Source organism: Myiozetetes cayanensis, unplaced genomic scaffold (genome assembly GCF_022539395.1).
Source record: "Myiozetetes cayanensis isolate MyiCay16 unplaced genomic scaffold, myiCay2020 scf10, whole genome shotgun sequence".
Classification (NCBI taxonomy): Eukaryota; Metazoa; Chordata; class Aves; order Passeriformes; family Tyrannidae; genus Myiozetetes; species Myiozetetes cayanensis.
Genome location: NW_026086605.1, coordinates 33278653 through 33294531, shown reverse-complemented (window position 1 = coordinate 33294531; position 15879 = coordinate 33278653). Strand labels below are relative to the sequence as shown.

At 46.3% G+C, this 15879-nt stretch overlaps 1 protein-coding gene across 2 annotated transcripts in view; it reads left to right on the top strand.

Annotated features, from left to right (window-relative positions):
• Positions 1–15879, top strand: part of MICU1 (mitochondrial calcium uptake 1) — an 82441-nt gene that overhangs the window by 18111 nt on the left and 48451 nt on the right. For both annotated transcript variants that reach the window (XM_050339685.1, XM_050339676.1), the window contains exons 4-5: positions 1378–1561; positions 7427–7589. In XM_050339685.1, the coding sequence (XP_050195642.1) occupies positions 1378–1561; positions 7427–7589 (347 nt within the window). The remainder of the gene's footprint in view (positions 1–1377; positions 1562–7426; positions 7590–15879) is intronic.

Below are 15879 nucleotides of genomic sequence, written 5' to 3'. Positions count from 1 at the left end.
AACCTGATGTGCTGAGATTGCTGCGAGCTGTGGGAAGGTGTCCCTGCCCATGGGATCTTTAAGGTCCCTTCCAACCCAAACCATTCCATGATTCTGTGATTGCTGGGGAGACAGACACAGACTGTTTTCTGTTCATTTTACATACCACATCTGTGTTTTCCAGGAAACTGGTAGGATGAAATATGTGTAGCCTTTTGCTTAGAGCTTGGGAGACTTGAAAAAAAAAAAACTTGGATTGATTTTGTTTTTCTCCCAAGGCAGCCCTTTTGGAATAAACTCACACAGCTGTAAATGACCATGTTCACAGTTTCAGGGAGTACCAGAGTGGCTTAGGAGAGGCACCTCACTGCGTGTGAGCCCCATACACTGTGATTAGTCCAAAATAAATCACCAGGAATGCAAAGTAAATGCAGCTTTGCTTAAATTACAGGCAGGCTGGGATGTTTCCCTGAGCTGGTTGAGACTTTTAGAAAGAGAAATAATTTTGTCAAACTGTTGGCTTTGTTACTTGTGACATGTTAACAGATCCTCAGAGATTATAATTTCACTGATGGTGATGTGGCCTGAGCTCTGGCTGGTTCTAAACTGCTTTACAAGTAAAGCATAGGAAAACCAGAGCATTGTTTGGCTTAGGGATTTATCCTGCTTTTTATTTAATCACCCTGTTGCCAGTTGCAGTTCTGGGAGTTGCTCCTGACTTTGAGTGATTTTGAGTGTTGAGTCTTGGTCTATGAACAGAGTTGCCTGAAGATCTTTGTGTTTGAACAGCAAGGGAAAAAGGGGTCCTGTGCTCTGCCAGTTTTATTTCCACCTTGAGGATAAACAACTCCAGTTTTGTTGTCACAAATCCTGTAGTACTGGGGTTTAGAAGAGTCATTGGTGGAAGAAGGAAATAAAACAACCTGTCAAGCGCTGGAGATAGAAAATAAATCAGCTGAGCTGAAACAAAAGTGCTGTTCCTCCTGAATCCTGCAGTGCTGGTGGTAAAACACACTGCTATCACTTTGTGCATCTTCTGGGGGGAAGCAGAGGTAGAACTCAGTGCCAGAGGGAGCATGATATGCCCTTCCCAGTGTTTCTTGCCTGTGTAGTTTTTGGGAGAGGGCGCAATAATTCACGGAGTGATTTGCTCTGGCCTTCTTGGACTGGGAAAACGTACTGGCATTATTATTTTGGGTTTTGGTGCGGGGTGGAGATTTGATTACAACGGGTGACAGCACAGGGTATTCCTGTGAGGGATTCCCAAAGGGGACTGATCCCTTCTTTGCAGTCCCACGCTGAAGTCTGACCAGTGTTCCGTTCAGGTGGAGCCTGGCAGGAGCATCTGTGTAACTCTCAATCGTTCCCTGACCTGATGTTTTCTTTCCCCCCATGCAGGGCCTACGCAGAAGACTCTTCCTCTGTAAAGCACGGCCCGAGGGCAGAGCCAGGGGAGAAGGTGAAGCACGAGGAGGAGGAGGAGGAGAGCAGCAGCGAGGGCAGGAAGGCGGTTGCTTCGGGCGATGAGGAGGCACAACCGGAAGGGAAGAAGAAGAAACGTTCGGGGTTCAGAGACCGTAAGGTACCAAACATGACCATGTTACACCTGCAGCTGCTCCAAGAGACAAAACTCCCCCTGTGCTTGTCTTTTTTATTTCCTTGCTGTTTGGGGAGCTCACTTTCTTGGCAAGCTGCCGTGGGTTTTCTTTATGTTGAAACTCGTTTATTTGGAAAGCGCTCTACACCGATCCTCTGAAATGGAGACCTCTGTTCCCATCTCCAGTTGGATGTCCAAGAAGTGGCTTGCTGGTGGCTTTTGGGGTGGTACCTGCAAAGTAGGGGACTGGTGCCAAAGCTTTTAAACCATGTGGGACATCCCGCATGTGTGTCCCTGAGTCCATCCCTTTATCTGTGAATACGCAGTAGGAAGAAGTAGAGGGTGAATTTTTCTTTTAATTATTCCATGTAAATGTAGTTGTTGAAATACAGCCTCACTCCCTGTTTGTGGTTAGTCCTGGCTCTCTCTCAACTCTTATGCCAATTCGATTTTCAGATCAGACACATTTTCACAAGGAGGAAAGCTTGAGTAATAAACTGTATTGTCATCTTTGTGACCTGCCTTCACTCTTGGGTAATTCTGAGAGCCTTGGGCTCCTCAGAGCTGTCTGACAACTAGTTTGGTGCTGTCTGTGACCACTGTTATTACAGGATATAAGATACCAAAGAATCCTGTAACTGGGAGCTGGCAGACAACAGCACTTTATTTTTTAAATCTGTCTGGATGTCGGTTTTATCGGGCTGTGGTGGATGATTTAATGTCTTTGCAGCGCCAAAGAGAAAGGAATTGTGATGAGCATCCACTCCCATTCTGTATGATTTGCTTCTGATAATTATTTTTAAGTCCATATCCTGGAGGCTGCATCTCATTAGCTGTTAAATCGTGGATGGTCCTATATAATGGCTTTAACAGCCTTTCATGAAAAATTAAGAGCTGTTTCGTTTGAAGTTGCTGAATCATTTTTGGTTCCTGGTTAGAGCAGATTACACAACTTGAGATTTCAAGTGCCACATTGTATTCAGGGCTCCAAGCTCTCCCCTGTTGTGACATGCTGATGGCAGCTCGGTGATGTTGTAAGGTACTGTGCTGAGCCTTTCAGAATTGTCCAGGGATGTGGGTTCTTCTGCTAATTTTGGTGGCAGCGGCGTGTCAGGTGCTCTGACAACTTCAGCTCTTGCCAGTACCGCTCAAGAAAAGCAGGCCATTGTTTGGTTTTTTTTCCAGTGTCAACAGATGGAGGCAGGTTGCGAAGAGCAAACCCCAATCCACCTTCACCCACACTCTTGGTTTTGATTCTGTGGGTGTAGAGATTGGTTTCTGTCTCAATGGCTGGTTGCTGCTGGCTGGGCGAGCCAGAGAAAGTGTGTTTGCAGGCAAGGGCTGTTCTGGTTGTTAGAGATGTGTCTGTGTTGACCAGCTCTTTCCTTCCCAAGCAGGGCAGGGAGGAATATGGCCAGGCTTTCCAAATAAGACAGGCATTCCCAAAAGGTCCAGAGGGAATGGTGTGTGGTCTGGATCCCTCCTCAGTCTGGTCTGCCTTCCTCCCGCAGCGCTCAGCTCAGGAGCAGCGATTCCACTGGGGAGAGAGAGCACTGTTTAAAACAGACCTCATCATCTTTTTGCCAACATAAGCCTTTTCTCCTCAGCCTGCAGACAGAATGTGCCTTCTGTGACCTGAATGCCAGTGCTGCCTGTGCTTCATCCCAAGCAGGATGTGCCAGGTAGTCTCCCAGGTGCCGGTTCCGTGTTTGAGCAGCTCCGCTGTGGGCTCAGTGTTTGATCAGCAGTTGCTCTGGTGAGTCACCTCAGGAGGTATGTTTGAATGTGGCCAGCTCAGATGGCAGAGGAAGGTGTGTCCTTACTCCTGACTCAAAATCATGGGCTGCTCCCAGGATGTGCTGCTCCCCATATAAATTGTGTAGCACGTAGGGAATTATTGACTCTTTCTTACACGTTTAAAAAAACCCTAGCAACACCGCCACCCACAGTGAAAACCCCTTCCGACTCTTCCCATAATTAATTGAAAATAGTGTGGGATTTTCCTTGCGGAAAAAATTAAGCCTAATTGCAAGTGTTTAACACTTGTTTGTTATCCCAATGTTGCTTTTAATGAAGCTGATGATTAGTGGTGAAGTAATAAATTAAGTTTGACGTTGCTATTTTAGGTAGTGATCCAGTGAAGGGAAAGTTGAAATATAAACCCCTCAGCAAGTGTTGGGGTCTTGTGTGGATGGTTCCAGGCACGTGTTGTCTGTGCAGTGTGTAGGGTAGAAAAGGAAAAGATTACTTGAGTGCCTCTATGGTTTGAAGGCTAATGAGCTGTAATATATGGTGTGGGCAGGCTGATGTGTTAATTAACTTGCCAGAAGTGTTTGCATGCAGCATTAGGGCTGCTTTATCAAGATGCACTTGCAGTGTTTGGGTCCTGCAGGTATGTTGCCTTGGGGTGTTAGTGTGCTGAGCCTTCATTTGGTTGTGCGTCACAATGGGAAACACAAAGAAAATGAATCCTAATTAACTTACCCTGCTACGATGTGTGCTGTTGCATGGTCAGGGAGGCCCCTCGATGCTCTGAAGTGCATTGAGATGTTAATTTAGAGCTTTATTTTCATGTCAGCATAAGATTAAGGGGTTTCTTTGCCTTTTAACCTGAGGCTTAGCATAAACACTGACAGTCTCAACAGCAGCTTCCCTCTTGTAGAGCAGCAGGGATTACTTGTTCCTCTTTCTCCTCCAGTACATGCTCTGTTACTAAGTGCCAAAAAGGGACTTCTCCCTTTGAATCCCATTATCTTTCTGGAGGTGCCTGATTCTGTGAGGCTGCAGTTCTGGGGGCAGATTAGAATTTTTGGCTGCTCCTCATTGTGTCCAGGACTGGTGTGTATTGGGGGAAGGTGCGAGGTCATGGGAGGGGGGACACTTGCCTGGGATGATTTTATGTCCAGATTGTTTTGAAGTAGTGCAAAAACCCCTCACAAATGGTGGTGTGTGCACCCAAATACATGGGCTCTCGTCTCCACATGGGATCAGGCCACCCATCACCCACTGCATGTTCGGCACCCAGTCTTGAGTAAGTGAGGTTTTTATTTGCAGCATCTTGGCTGCTCCCTTCTTGACCTGGCTTTGTGTTCCATCCAACCTTGAAGTCAGAGGGATGGGCTGTAGCATATTTGTCGGGTTTTGCCAGCTGATTAGCTCATGTCAGAGAAAATGATGTAATTGTGAGTTCAGCTGCGGGCAAAGGGGAAGGAGTGGGGCTGCCTTTGTTCCCTTCTTGTGGAAGAAGTGGGATTTGGGTTGTGATGAGAACAACCTGTGAGATGCTAAAAAGCAGTTTAGATTCTACTTTTTTGGCCTAGACTGGGCTACAAGCTGAGACAGGAGACTTGTTTTTGAGCCTGTGTCGTTAGTAAGCTGTTGGTGCTTTGGCAGTCAGGTGTGGCTTTTGAGCTGTAACAGACTGTGACCCTTCCTGGTCTAGAACTGCATATTCAAAACTGCATCCTCATGAGTGCCTGGCAGGCATCCACTCTTCCCTCAGGAGTACCTATGGATAGAGGACAGGATGGCACACGGTCCAGGAAAGGGACACTGTGAATGGACTCTCTGCTTCTTGTGATGGTTCTGGTGGACTTGAGGGTGCAGCGTGGATCTGAATGGGCAGTCAGAGCAAAATGTGGGCTGCTTAACATCCACAAAGCAGGGACCTTGGGGATTGCCCTGGGCTTGGGATAAGAAAGAGCTGGCAGTGAAGTTGCTGGACTGGTGAGGAGGAGCCTCAGTAAAGAGACAACGGCAAGGCCCATACTCTCAACGTGAGGAGAAGAGCACCTGACAGTAGCATCTTAGCAAGGTCTTAAAATAGATACAGAGTGGATAGATCCATGGTGGATGTGCAGTCAAATGGGATAAAATGAAATACAGTTTCAGTGGCAGAAACATTTTGGACTCGTGTCTCTGGTGCAGCAGTGGGGTTGTCGAGTGAAAGGGGTGCAGCCTGCCCAGCTGGGTGGAGGGAAAGCATTTGGTCTTGCAAGTACCTGGCAAGAAATTTTTCCACAGGCTTGGAAAATTGGGCAGATGAGTTTTTTTAGCTAGAAAGCAGGCTGTGTTGAAGGGGTGTCGTGGATGGAGGGGGCTGGTTGTGGTCTGTGCTGTCTGCTCTTGGCTCCAGTCTGGGGCTTGATCGTTGGGTTTAGTTGTCTTGCTGGAAGGTAAAAATACCAGACTGTTTCTGGCTGATTAAGGTGGGTGGAGTGTTATTCATGAGATCAGGTCAGGAAAGAGTGAGATATGGGCCTGCAGCCCCAAGTCAGATGATCACTTTGGCATAAGGAGTTGCCTCCTGCCAGGTGGGAGCAGTAGACAAAGCCAGAAGGAGCTGGGAAAGTGGGTGTCATCTTTTACTGCAGTTCAGCTGATTGACAGTGACTTGTAACTTGGCAATAAAGCAATTGCCCTTGGTCCAGTGCCCTTATCTTTGGAGACTGAAGCAATAAGAACCAGATAAGGTTTGTTGATTATAGGTGCAAAGGGCCTGGGGACAAAAACTTTCTCTGTGGGAAAGAGGGAACTGTCTCTAGTGGTTGATGCAAGGGCGTGTGAATTATGGAAAAGCCATGGTGATACAGAGAAGAGTGGAAGGAATGCTTTAGGTATTGTCATTGTGGATAATGTCATCTCTGGTTGCATTTGCTGGAGATCTGAACTGGAACAAATGTAGAGGAAAGGCTTTGCTTTCCCCCAGCTACTTTACCAAAGCCTGACTTGGGGGATTAAAAGCTGACCTGGGGGACTTGTTCTATCCTAGAAACAGGAAAAACTAGAGAGGGTGTTTTCTGTCTGATAAACATCAGGGTGAGGAAGTTGTTCAAGTTAAAGGACAAGGCTGAAACAGGACCAAAGCCAGAAATGATCTACAGCTGCCTTGGCAGTACCCTTGATCTTGCCTGTTCTCTTCCAGCACATCATTGGTAGGGTTTTTTTTTTCTTCTGTGGCTCTTGGCCAGAAGTACTGAAGGTTTCAAGTACATTATGGACTGTTAAACATGGCATATGATGCAGGAATAAAAAGCTGAAGTAAGGAGGAAAGTTTTCTGCCCTAATACATGATGAAGTGCAGGTCTTTTTGTGCCTTTTTTCCTCCCTTGTGGCCTTTTGATGTGATATTGTTTAGAAAAGCTTTCTGTTCCCTTTGATTAATTCCAGTTGTGTGTTGGGCAAAGTAGTTCTAGGTACAAAATAATCACTACTGGCAGAGTGAGCAAGAGGCAGATTGGTGGGGAGAAGAGGACTGAGTTTCTGTGGAATTCTGCCAGTGTGATAGAAAAGAGGAAAAAATGAGGTTGGGTGACAGAGCAACCAGCTGCGGCTCTGAGTAGTTTTTTCCAAGACTCTGCTTGAAAGTGAAGGTTTCTCCCAGCTCTCCAAGGCTCTTTTCTTTGAATTCATTTATTAATCACAAATCAAACCCGTCAACACTGTGGTTAAAACGTTGAGCTGCTTTAGATTCACAAATTTGATGCCAGGGGTTATTTTTGTTTGGTTTTTTGTTTTGTTTTGGGTTTTTTGTGCTCATGTTTAAAAGCGCCTTTGGGGATTTTGTTAATTGTTAATTTGTTTTTCCTGTGCCAGGATGAAGAGTCTAAACTTATAAATAATACAGGTTTTTAGTGTTTGTTCTGAATCTGGGCACACCAGCAGCTCATGTGTCCAGTTCTCCTGGTGGTTCCAAGGCTGAGGATAGGCTTGTGAAGGAGACGATGCTGGAAGGGTTGAGGGGTTGTGTTGCTGCACACAACGTGTCCCGTGGCAAATCCCTCAGAGGACTGAGGGTCGGTGCTGGGAGAGGACACAGCACATCTAATGCTGCTTCAATTCCATTTCCAGGTGATGGAATATGAGAACAGGATCAGAGCCTACTCCACGCCGGACAAGATCTTCAGATACTTTGCCACGTTGAAAGTGATCAACGAGCACGGGGAGTCGGAGGTTTTTATGACACCACAGGACTTTGTGAGGTCCATAACACCCAACGAAAAGCAGCCAGAGAGTAAGTGATGAGTGGGGGGGAATGTGGGGAACTGACACGCTCTGGTCTCTGCTGACCTGATCTTTAAACTTCCCAGCTTTGAACCTGGCATTGCTAAGAGATAGGAAGCACCTCCTGAAGCTCTCTTTCCCATCTCTAAGCCCAAAATTAGCCTGATCCCTTCCATGGTGCCTGGAATGCTGTTGCAGCATAGTAGATCTGGTTGGTGTGAGCCCTTGAGGAGCAAGTGGGATGCCTTTCTCCTGCATTTAATAGGGAAAGATTACCTTGGACTGAAACATTTCAGGAACTGTTCCTAAACCTTCAAAAGGAGGTTGCTTTGGCAAGGGAAACCTTGGCAGTAAAAGTTGTACTCGATGATCTTAAAAGGTCTTTTCCAACCCAAATGATTCTGAAGGGGCCCAGGCAGCCCCCACGTGATGCTGCTGGCCAGGGCAGAGCTCATTTCTGCTGTCTCCAAATTTCCTGTGGATTGCAGGGGAGCAAATCAGCTGTGGGACCTCTGGGAATTTGGCAGGCGACAAGTGGGGGAGCAGACACTTTTTTCTTGTCTGGAAAACTGTGTCCTGAATATTTGGTATTGGTGGGGTGGCAGGAGGATTTTGTCTGCATTCTGTCTTGGAGGAGATTCATGTTTTGGGTGAGACATGGGGGATCATGTTTCTTGGGTCTCCCACATTGTATCTCAAAGAGTGAAACAGGCTTTTGTCAAATTAAAACTCCTCCCTCCAGGCATTAATTAAGAACTTCAGCCCCCAAATGCTAACTTTTTAAGTGTGGGGTTTATGTGCAAACTGTGAAACGGTATTGAAATCTTACATGACAGCTGCTAAATAAATACCACGTCCACTCGTGCTTAGAAAATAACAATGTGAAGTGTGTGCAGGAGGGGAGAAAAAATAATCCTGATATTAGTGTTAAAAGCACGTGGGTGAATTGACATTTAGGTTTTCATCAAGTCCTGGAAATGGCTGTAGTTTCTATGTGAATTCATGGCTGTAGGTTATAATCTTGTCTATCTAAAGCTTCTTGAACTGGTACTTGGAAAAGCAGCAGCACCTGTCAGGAAGCTTAAAAATAGAAAACATCCTGTGTTGCATTTCAACACATCTGATTCTTTTTTACTTCTTCCATCTATGTCCTTGGTGCCTTTTAAGATGTGTACAGAAAATAGGTGGAGGAGTGCTCAGCAAACACCTCCTTTGGAGACAAGTGAAGGTGACTAATGGGAAATAATTTGTCAGTCTTAGCCACTCACTTCCCATTATTCCCATTGTTATCCTGGCTGTTGAGATGGCCCCGTGAAGCCAGGCACTGCCTTTAATTGCCTGCTAATGCTGCCAGTCAGTGACACACAGCAGCTTGTCAGGGAAAAATGTGACCTTAGTGATCCTTAGGTGCTCTTGGCAAGTGGAATGAGGTGGAAATGGATCTTTGGCTGCCCATCAGCTGGCACTGGCGGGAGGGGTGGGCATCTGGGCTCTTCTTGGTTGGAAAATCTGCCTTCAGGAGTGTCACTGTCATGGGCTTGGTTCTAGGCACAGCCACTGCTCAGGTGGTTGTTCCTGAACATTGTGACCATCCCAGCAAATGGGATTTTTAGTACATAATGAACAGTAGAAGAGTAAAACACTTATTGTTACAATAAAGTCAAACCAGCCATAACCTTGTTCCCAAATGTTTTTAAAGCTGGTAGTAAAAAAATAAAAGGGAAGATAGGTGTGATTTTTTTTTTTTTTTTAAACCAGAAATTGAAAACAAAGAGTGCTACCTGCTGGCCAGATGAGTTCTGTACTTTACATCCCTGCAGTACTTTTGACTCATCTAGGTTATAGATTAGTTGGGAAATGCTGGGGCTGCTTTCTCCCTGAGTCATGACATGGGTGTGCCCTCCACTGGGGCTGGAGTATCCCAGAAGCAGGGCAGGGGATGCTCTGTGGGCTCAAGCTCCCAGTTGGAATTTCAACGAGTAACTCCTTGTTAATGCATCTTCTGTTTACTGGAGAGAAAATACTGTGGGATAGAAGTGATTTGGAGTAATGAGGGAGTCAACAATACAAGAGTCCCTCTTGTATTTATTTTTAAAGCGCTCATCTACTGCGAGGTATCGTGTGCCTGATTCATTTTTGTGGATTACGGTGGGGAAAGTTTGATTTATTGTTTATAAAGTGCCAGCTTAATTCGAGCCTGTGTTTTGCTGGCTTGGGGAAAATGAATGCCAGTTCCTCAGCTCCTGGAGATTGCTTTCTCTGGTTCAGTCAAACTTCCTGCCCCAACTTTCCCAAGCAGGCAAGCTGTGCTTAAGGAGTGACACGCTCTTGCTGAGTCTGGAACGGTCTGTCAGGATAAGCCAAAGAATGGCACTAAACTTGAAAGCTGCTTTAAACAAATAATTTCTTTATGTGCTATCTGCAGAGTCCAAGCACCAACAGAAGCGTGGGTGGTGATTTCTGCTCCCTGCAGTCCTGCATTATTTTTTTTTTCCTCCCACTCTCATACCTGAGAGAGAACTTTGCTCCGAGGCTGGATGGGCAGGGATGGTTGTTTGGTACCTGGTGCTTCCTTTGCACCCCAGTCCCAAACCAGCTGAAAATACTCTTTCTCTGGTGGAAAGGATACAGGTTCCCTCCATTTCCCCAAGTTTACCTGGGTCCATTCTGCATTGCTGTTTTCCTGGGGAAACTGAGTGTTTTGGAGCATCCTGGACTAAGAAGGAGCTGTGTCGTGCTCAGCCAGTACCAGTTTTCTTACGGTTTTTGCAAAAATGATTGAAAGAAGTAAGAAATATGTCACATTTCATGCCAGCACACTGTAACAGAGGCAGGTTATACCCAAACCAGTCACGCTCTTCCATCCCAGCGTTAATCTTACTGGTTATCTCAAACTTCTGCTGCGTGCAAGATGCCTTTCAGGATTCACCATGAAACGAGCAGGAGCTCAAATATCTGAGCTCTTGAAAGGTTTTTCTGTTGTTTTGGGGTTTTTTTCCTGCCTGCAAGAAACCCCAAACATGCTGTTGAAGCTCAGCCAGAAGCAGCAGCTGTGCCCCTGCAGCCTCTGTGCACAGGATGGTGTCGGAGGAGAGGAGCCGTGAAGGACAGAGCCCACGTCTGGTGGCTCGACCAGACTGTACAGCTTGGTTCTCTGGGTTCAAATGGTTTGTTTTCCATGTCTGGACTCGAGGAGCAGCTGGGCACAAGCTGGCTCCTGGGTTGGTGCAGTGTTTGAGTGATTGTTATTTTGAGCCTCTGTAGAACCAGCAGCCACGAGCTGTGACAGGCACTCAGCTGGTATGGTGAGGAGGGGAGGACTCTCTGGGCTTCTACAGATGCCTGAAGTTATACAAAGTGTTCAACTGGGATATTTAAGATCTAGAAGGAAACTAGAGATGCTGAACTTGCCTTCTGGTTTGTTGATGGGGACTTACTTTTGTGTTCTCTCCCAGTTCCATCTGCTGGAGGGGTGTTAAGGGATGCAAGTGAGAGGTAATTCAGAGGAGGGTTTTTTTCTCTTGAAAATACATAATTCCTAGGCAAGAATCATCTTTGAGCCTGATATGAGATACCAGAAAAATAACCAAGGAGGAAAATAGCAAGCAAGAGGTGCATTTATATGTGTGTTTAAGTGCTAAAAATCAAGTAATTAGGGCTTCCAAAATAGCTGACAGGTTGGTATGGCTGATCAGGGGTGTTAGGAATACACATCTCATAGGGAGACTGACTTGCCTGTTGGAGGAGGGGGAGATAGATGAGAGCAAAGTCCCTTATTCCCTTGTTCCTTGAAGAAAACAGTCCTGGACTGAGACACAAACCTGAGGCTGTTGTCCCCTGAGAAATCTCAGGCAGCTCATTGTTTGCTTGCAGATTACATTTTAAATTCAGAGGGGAAGTCCTCATACAAAAATCAGGAGCTGGGTTACAGCTCTGAAGGGGAAAACTTGCTCCAACATTTTTCTGTGCCACAACATGGCACATCACAAGCATGGTTAACAGGCTCTTCAGTCTTCATAATTAGCCCTTTTGTTCATCTGCTGGCAAGAAAGAGTCCATGTTATATATTAAGCAGTGGGGAAGAAGCAGATCATGAGGGAATGTTACCCAAATAGTGTGAAAAACCTGACAAGGATATCAAGACTGGAAGCAATTGAAAAGGTTTTTCCATCGGTGGAAAGCTGCTGGCATCCCAGAGGAAATCATGGTGGTTTCTAATTGATCTCAACTGTGTTCTTGGCATAATGTAATCATTCTTCTTCTGGAAGCTCGTTTTTTAAATGTTTTTTTTTCTTAAAACTGCAATCTATAACCTACTGGCCATGGATTTTTTTACAAGATAACATGAAGAGCTTAGTAACTCTAGATATTTATCAAGTGTGGTAATTAGCTGGCTTTGAGTGAATCCATGGAAAGTATGTTCTTGTTAATCAATAGAAATATAATAAGCATTTGATTTTTAGATTTGGCTAGAGCTGAACAGGAGTAACAGCAAGTTACTCTGTGTTTTTTTCCTTTACATAATTCATTCCTTCTCCATTAAAACATCCTCCCCAGACTACAATGAGAGAAGTAAATACAGGGAATATGGTCCTGCTGTCGAAAACCCCATTTTCCCCTTTGTGGCAGGCAGTGAGTGTAAGTCATTTTGCTTTATTTTGAAGCATTTTTATTTTTAGAGCGCTGTGAAAGTACTATCACATGAATAAAAGTGGCAGCCTATATCCCTGGCATTGGTGTCAGTCTAGTCTGAAATAACACATGGAGCGTTGCAACGTGCTTAGGTACTCCATGGCAGGGCTGCTGTTTCTTTTGGGCCCCTGATAGTAATTGAGGTGGTATCAGAAGTTTTAGGAGTAATGGTAGTTAAAGATTACAGGGAAGCTGGTTTGGAAATCATTGGAGGTCATCATTGTTTGAGGGAGCAAGAGCAGCTTTGAAAACCCAGATGTGTAGGGAAAGGGGAGGTGTTGTGCAGGGTCTCAGGTAAATAAAAAGCATATTCTGGGGCAGGTCATGGGGAAACTCTGGGTTTGTCCAAGCAGAAACAAGCACTGAAGCCCAGGGTGGTCCCTGTGCAGTCTGGAGTAGCCGTGGTGCTTGTCGCAGGGAGGCTTCTGGAAGCAGCCAGGTATCCTCCTGAAATGATTTCTGCATTTCATTGCTGCCTCTCTTGAAGGAAACCCTTTCATCCACTTCTGGGAGAATGGTATTTCAACCCCTGATTTCCAGTGAAAGGTGGAAAAGCTCTCTTTTAACTGGTTAAATATGCCTATTAGCTTGTGTTCCTGCAGCTCTTCAGCAATTGCCCAGCCAGGGGCTGTTTGTCTAATGAGTGTGTCATTTACAGACAATCCTGAGGTGCCTCTAATGTAGGATGTTGCCTTTTGAATAGCAGAGATGTAATAACTAACTTTCTTCCCTTCCCCTGTTAGATGTGATTGTCCTCATCCTTGCAGTGTTTCCATTGGCTCTCCAGCCCACGCATGCACTGAATTCCTGTTGTAACATCACGGAGGAAAAGCCTCTTGGATCTTTTGTGCAATGTATAGAGAGAACAGAGGCATCAAGCAACAGACCCTCTTTGTTGGTTTGCTTTTGTCAGCTTTAAGGGATTGTGGAAAAACCCCACGCAGTTAAGTCCACAGAAAAGAAAATGAACTGTATTGGCAAAAGGAAAATGTATAGAGTAAAACTGTATGCCTTGAACATAAATGCCCTTTTATAGCTTTTGAATTGGCTTATTCTCTCAGGAGCTATTTAAGAGGACTTTTATAGAGGGGTTTAAGTGTGCAGCTTAATTAATGCAGCAGAGGGGACGTTGTTGTGCATGGCTGGGAGAAAGGGTGAGCATAGAACTGATGGGAACCAATGTGCTCGTGTGTGCAACAGAGCCATGGGATCGTTTAGGTTGGGAAACACCTTTAAGATTGAGTCCAACCATTAACCCGGCACTGCCAAGGCCACCACTAAGTCGTGCTCCCAGTGGTGCCACGTTTACATGGCTTTTAAATCCCTCCAGGGATGGTGACTCCGCCACTGCTCTGGGCAGCCTGTTATAGTGCTTGACCACCCTTTGGTGAAGGAATTTCCCCCAATATCCAATCTAAACCTCTCCTGGCACAGCTGGAGGCCGTTCCCTCTCCTCCTGTCCCTGTTCCCTGGGAGCAGAGCCCGACCCCCCTGGCTCCCCCCTCCTGTCAGGGAGTTGCAGAGCCAGAAGGTCCCCCCTGAACCTCCTTTTCTCCAGGCTGAGCCCCCCCAGCTCCCTCAGCCCCTCCTGCTGCTCCAGCCCCTTCCCAACTCCATTGCCTTCCCTGCACACGCTCCAGCCCCTCCGGGGCTCTCCTGTTGAGGGCCCAGAACTGGGCACAGCCCTGGGGGTCCCTCAGCGGTGCCAGCATAGGGACAATCCCTGCCCTGGGCCTGTGCCCACCCCGTGGCTGGCACAGCCCAGGGGCCCTTGGCCTTCTTACCCCCCTGGGCACAGCCGGGCTCATGTCCAGCCCCTGTCCCCAGCACCCCCAGGGCCTTTCCCAGCTTTCTAGCCCCTCTGGCCCAGCCTGGAGCTGCAGGGGTTGGTGTGACCCAAGGGCAGGACCCGGCACTGGGCCTTGTTGGAGCTCAGCCCACAGACCCAGCCTGTGCAGATCCCTGTGCAGACCCTTCCTGCCCCCCAGCACATCAACACTGCCACCCAACTTGATTGTTTCCTGCAAACTTACTGAGGGTGCACTCGATCCCCTCATGCAGATCATCAGTAAAGGTATTAAACAGCATTTGTCCCAGTGCTGGGGAGCCCCACTAGTGACCGGCTGCCCGCTGGATTTAACCCCATTCCCCAACACTGTATTCCAGGGCTTGCTGGTACAATGACATGAAAAAAGGCAACAGGAAAAGTGACAGAGTTTTGTACTGCATTTTCATGTAAATGTCTCTCCCCGCTCTCCCAGATATGCATAAACCAATGTTATAGATTTGCTTCTCGTCAGACGTGATTGTGTCGGAGGAGGCTGACATGACATGGGGAATAAAAACCCCATTTCTCTGGTGCTGTAAGCACTTTGTTCAGCAAAGAATGAAATCCTCGGAGCTCAGAAGCTTGAGGACAGACCTGTTGGTTTCTGCAGCTGGCCTGGGGCTTGGGGTACAGTTACAGCCATGGGTCAGTCACGGTCCACATCACCTCCCGCTTTGCCCATCTCATGTTGCATCTGTGGCAAACAAAAATTTTATGTTATTAACCTTTTCTTTAGTACAGGGACTGAAAGTCTGCCTTTTTAGATGTCACTTGGCTGTTTTAATCACTTTTCTCTATGTACATTGAGGCTCACAGTACATTATTACAAGAACATGTGGTGACAGGACAAGGGGGAGTGGTTTCAAAATGACAGAGTAGGTTAAGTTTAGATATTGGGAAGGAATTCTCCCCTGTGAGGGTGGGCAGGCCCTAGCACAGGTTGCCCAGAGAGGCTGTGACTGCCCCATCCCTGGAAGTGTCCAAGGCCAGGCTGGATGGGGTTTGGAGCACCCTGGGCTAGTGGAAGGTGTCCCTGCCTATGGCAGGGGGTGGAACCAGGTGGGCTCTAAGGTCCCTTCCCCACCCAAACCATTTTAGGATTCTATGATTATTTATTCCATATTACATCAATATTTATTATAATTGTTTAGAAATATGTTTAGAGCTATAAAATGACACTTACTAACTCATCTCTTGCAGTTCATCTACACCAGGATCCATTCATTTTGGCTCTGCTTTGAAACCCGTTTGCTCTCCCAGTAGTAGTGTCCAGTTGCAGGGGGTGCCATTAAGACATACTTTCACTTGCTATTTTTAACCCATGTCCTTTTTTCAGCTTTCCATGAGCACATGTAGAATGTCAGGCTGTCAGGGATCTGTCTTACAGCACTATTTCCTGGCATGGGGAAAGGAGGTGTTCCTGAGAAATGACTTTATTATGACACATGGACATAAGCTCAGCTCAAGTCACCATCCAGATGGATGGTCAGGGGTGAGCTCTGACCAGATAACATGTCTATAGCAAAATAATCACATTTATCCAATGAATCCTACATCTAAACGTGCCAGTACTTACTGCATTTAAACCCACAACTTGGAGGAAGACAAAATTCAGAAGATTAAACTCTGAAAAAGTATGTGAATATGCAGTTTTCACTGTTACCAGGCACATGAAACATTGAGAAGGTGCTTTCTGGCTGGAATTTTCACAAGTGCAAAAAGCCTTCTGACAATTGGCTTGACCTTTGAAATAGAGGTGATAGAGGAGTTGTAGCTGGTT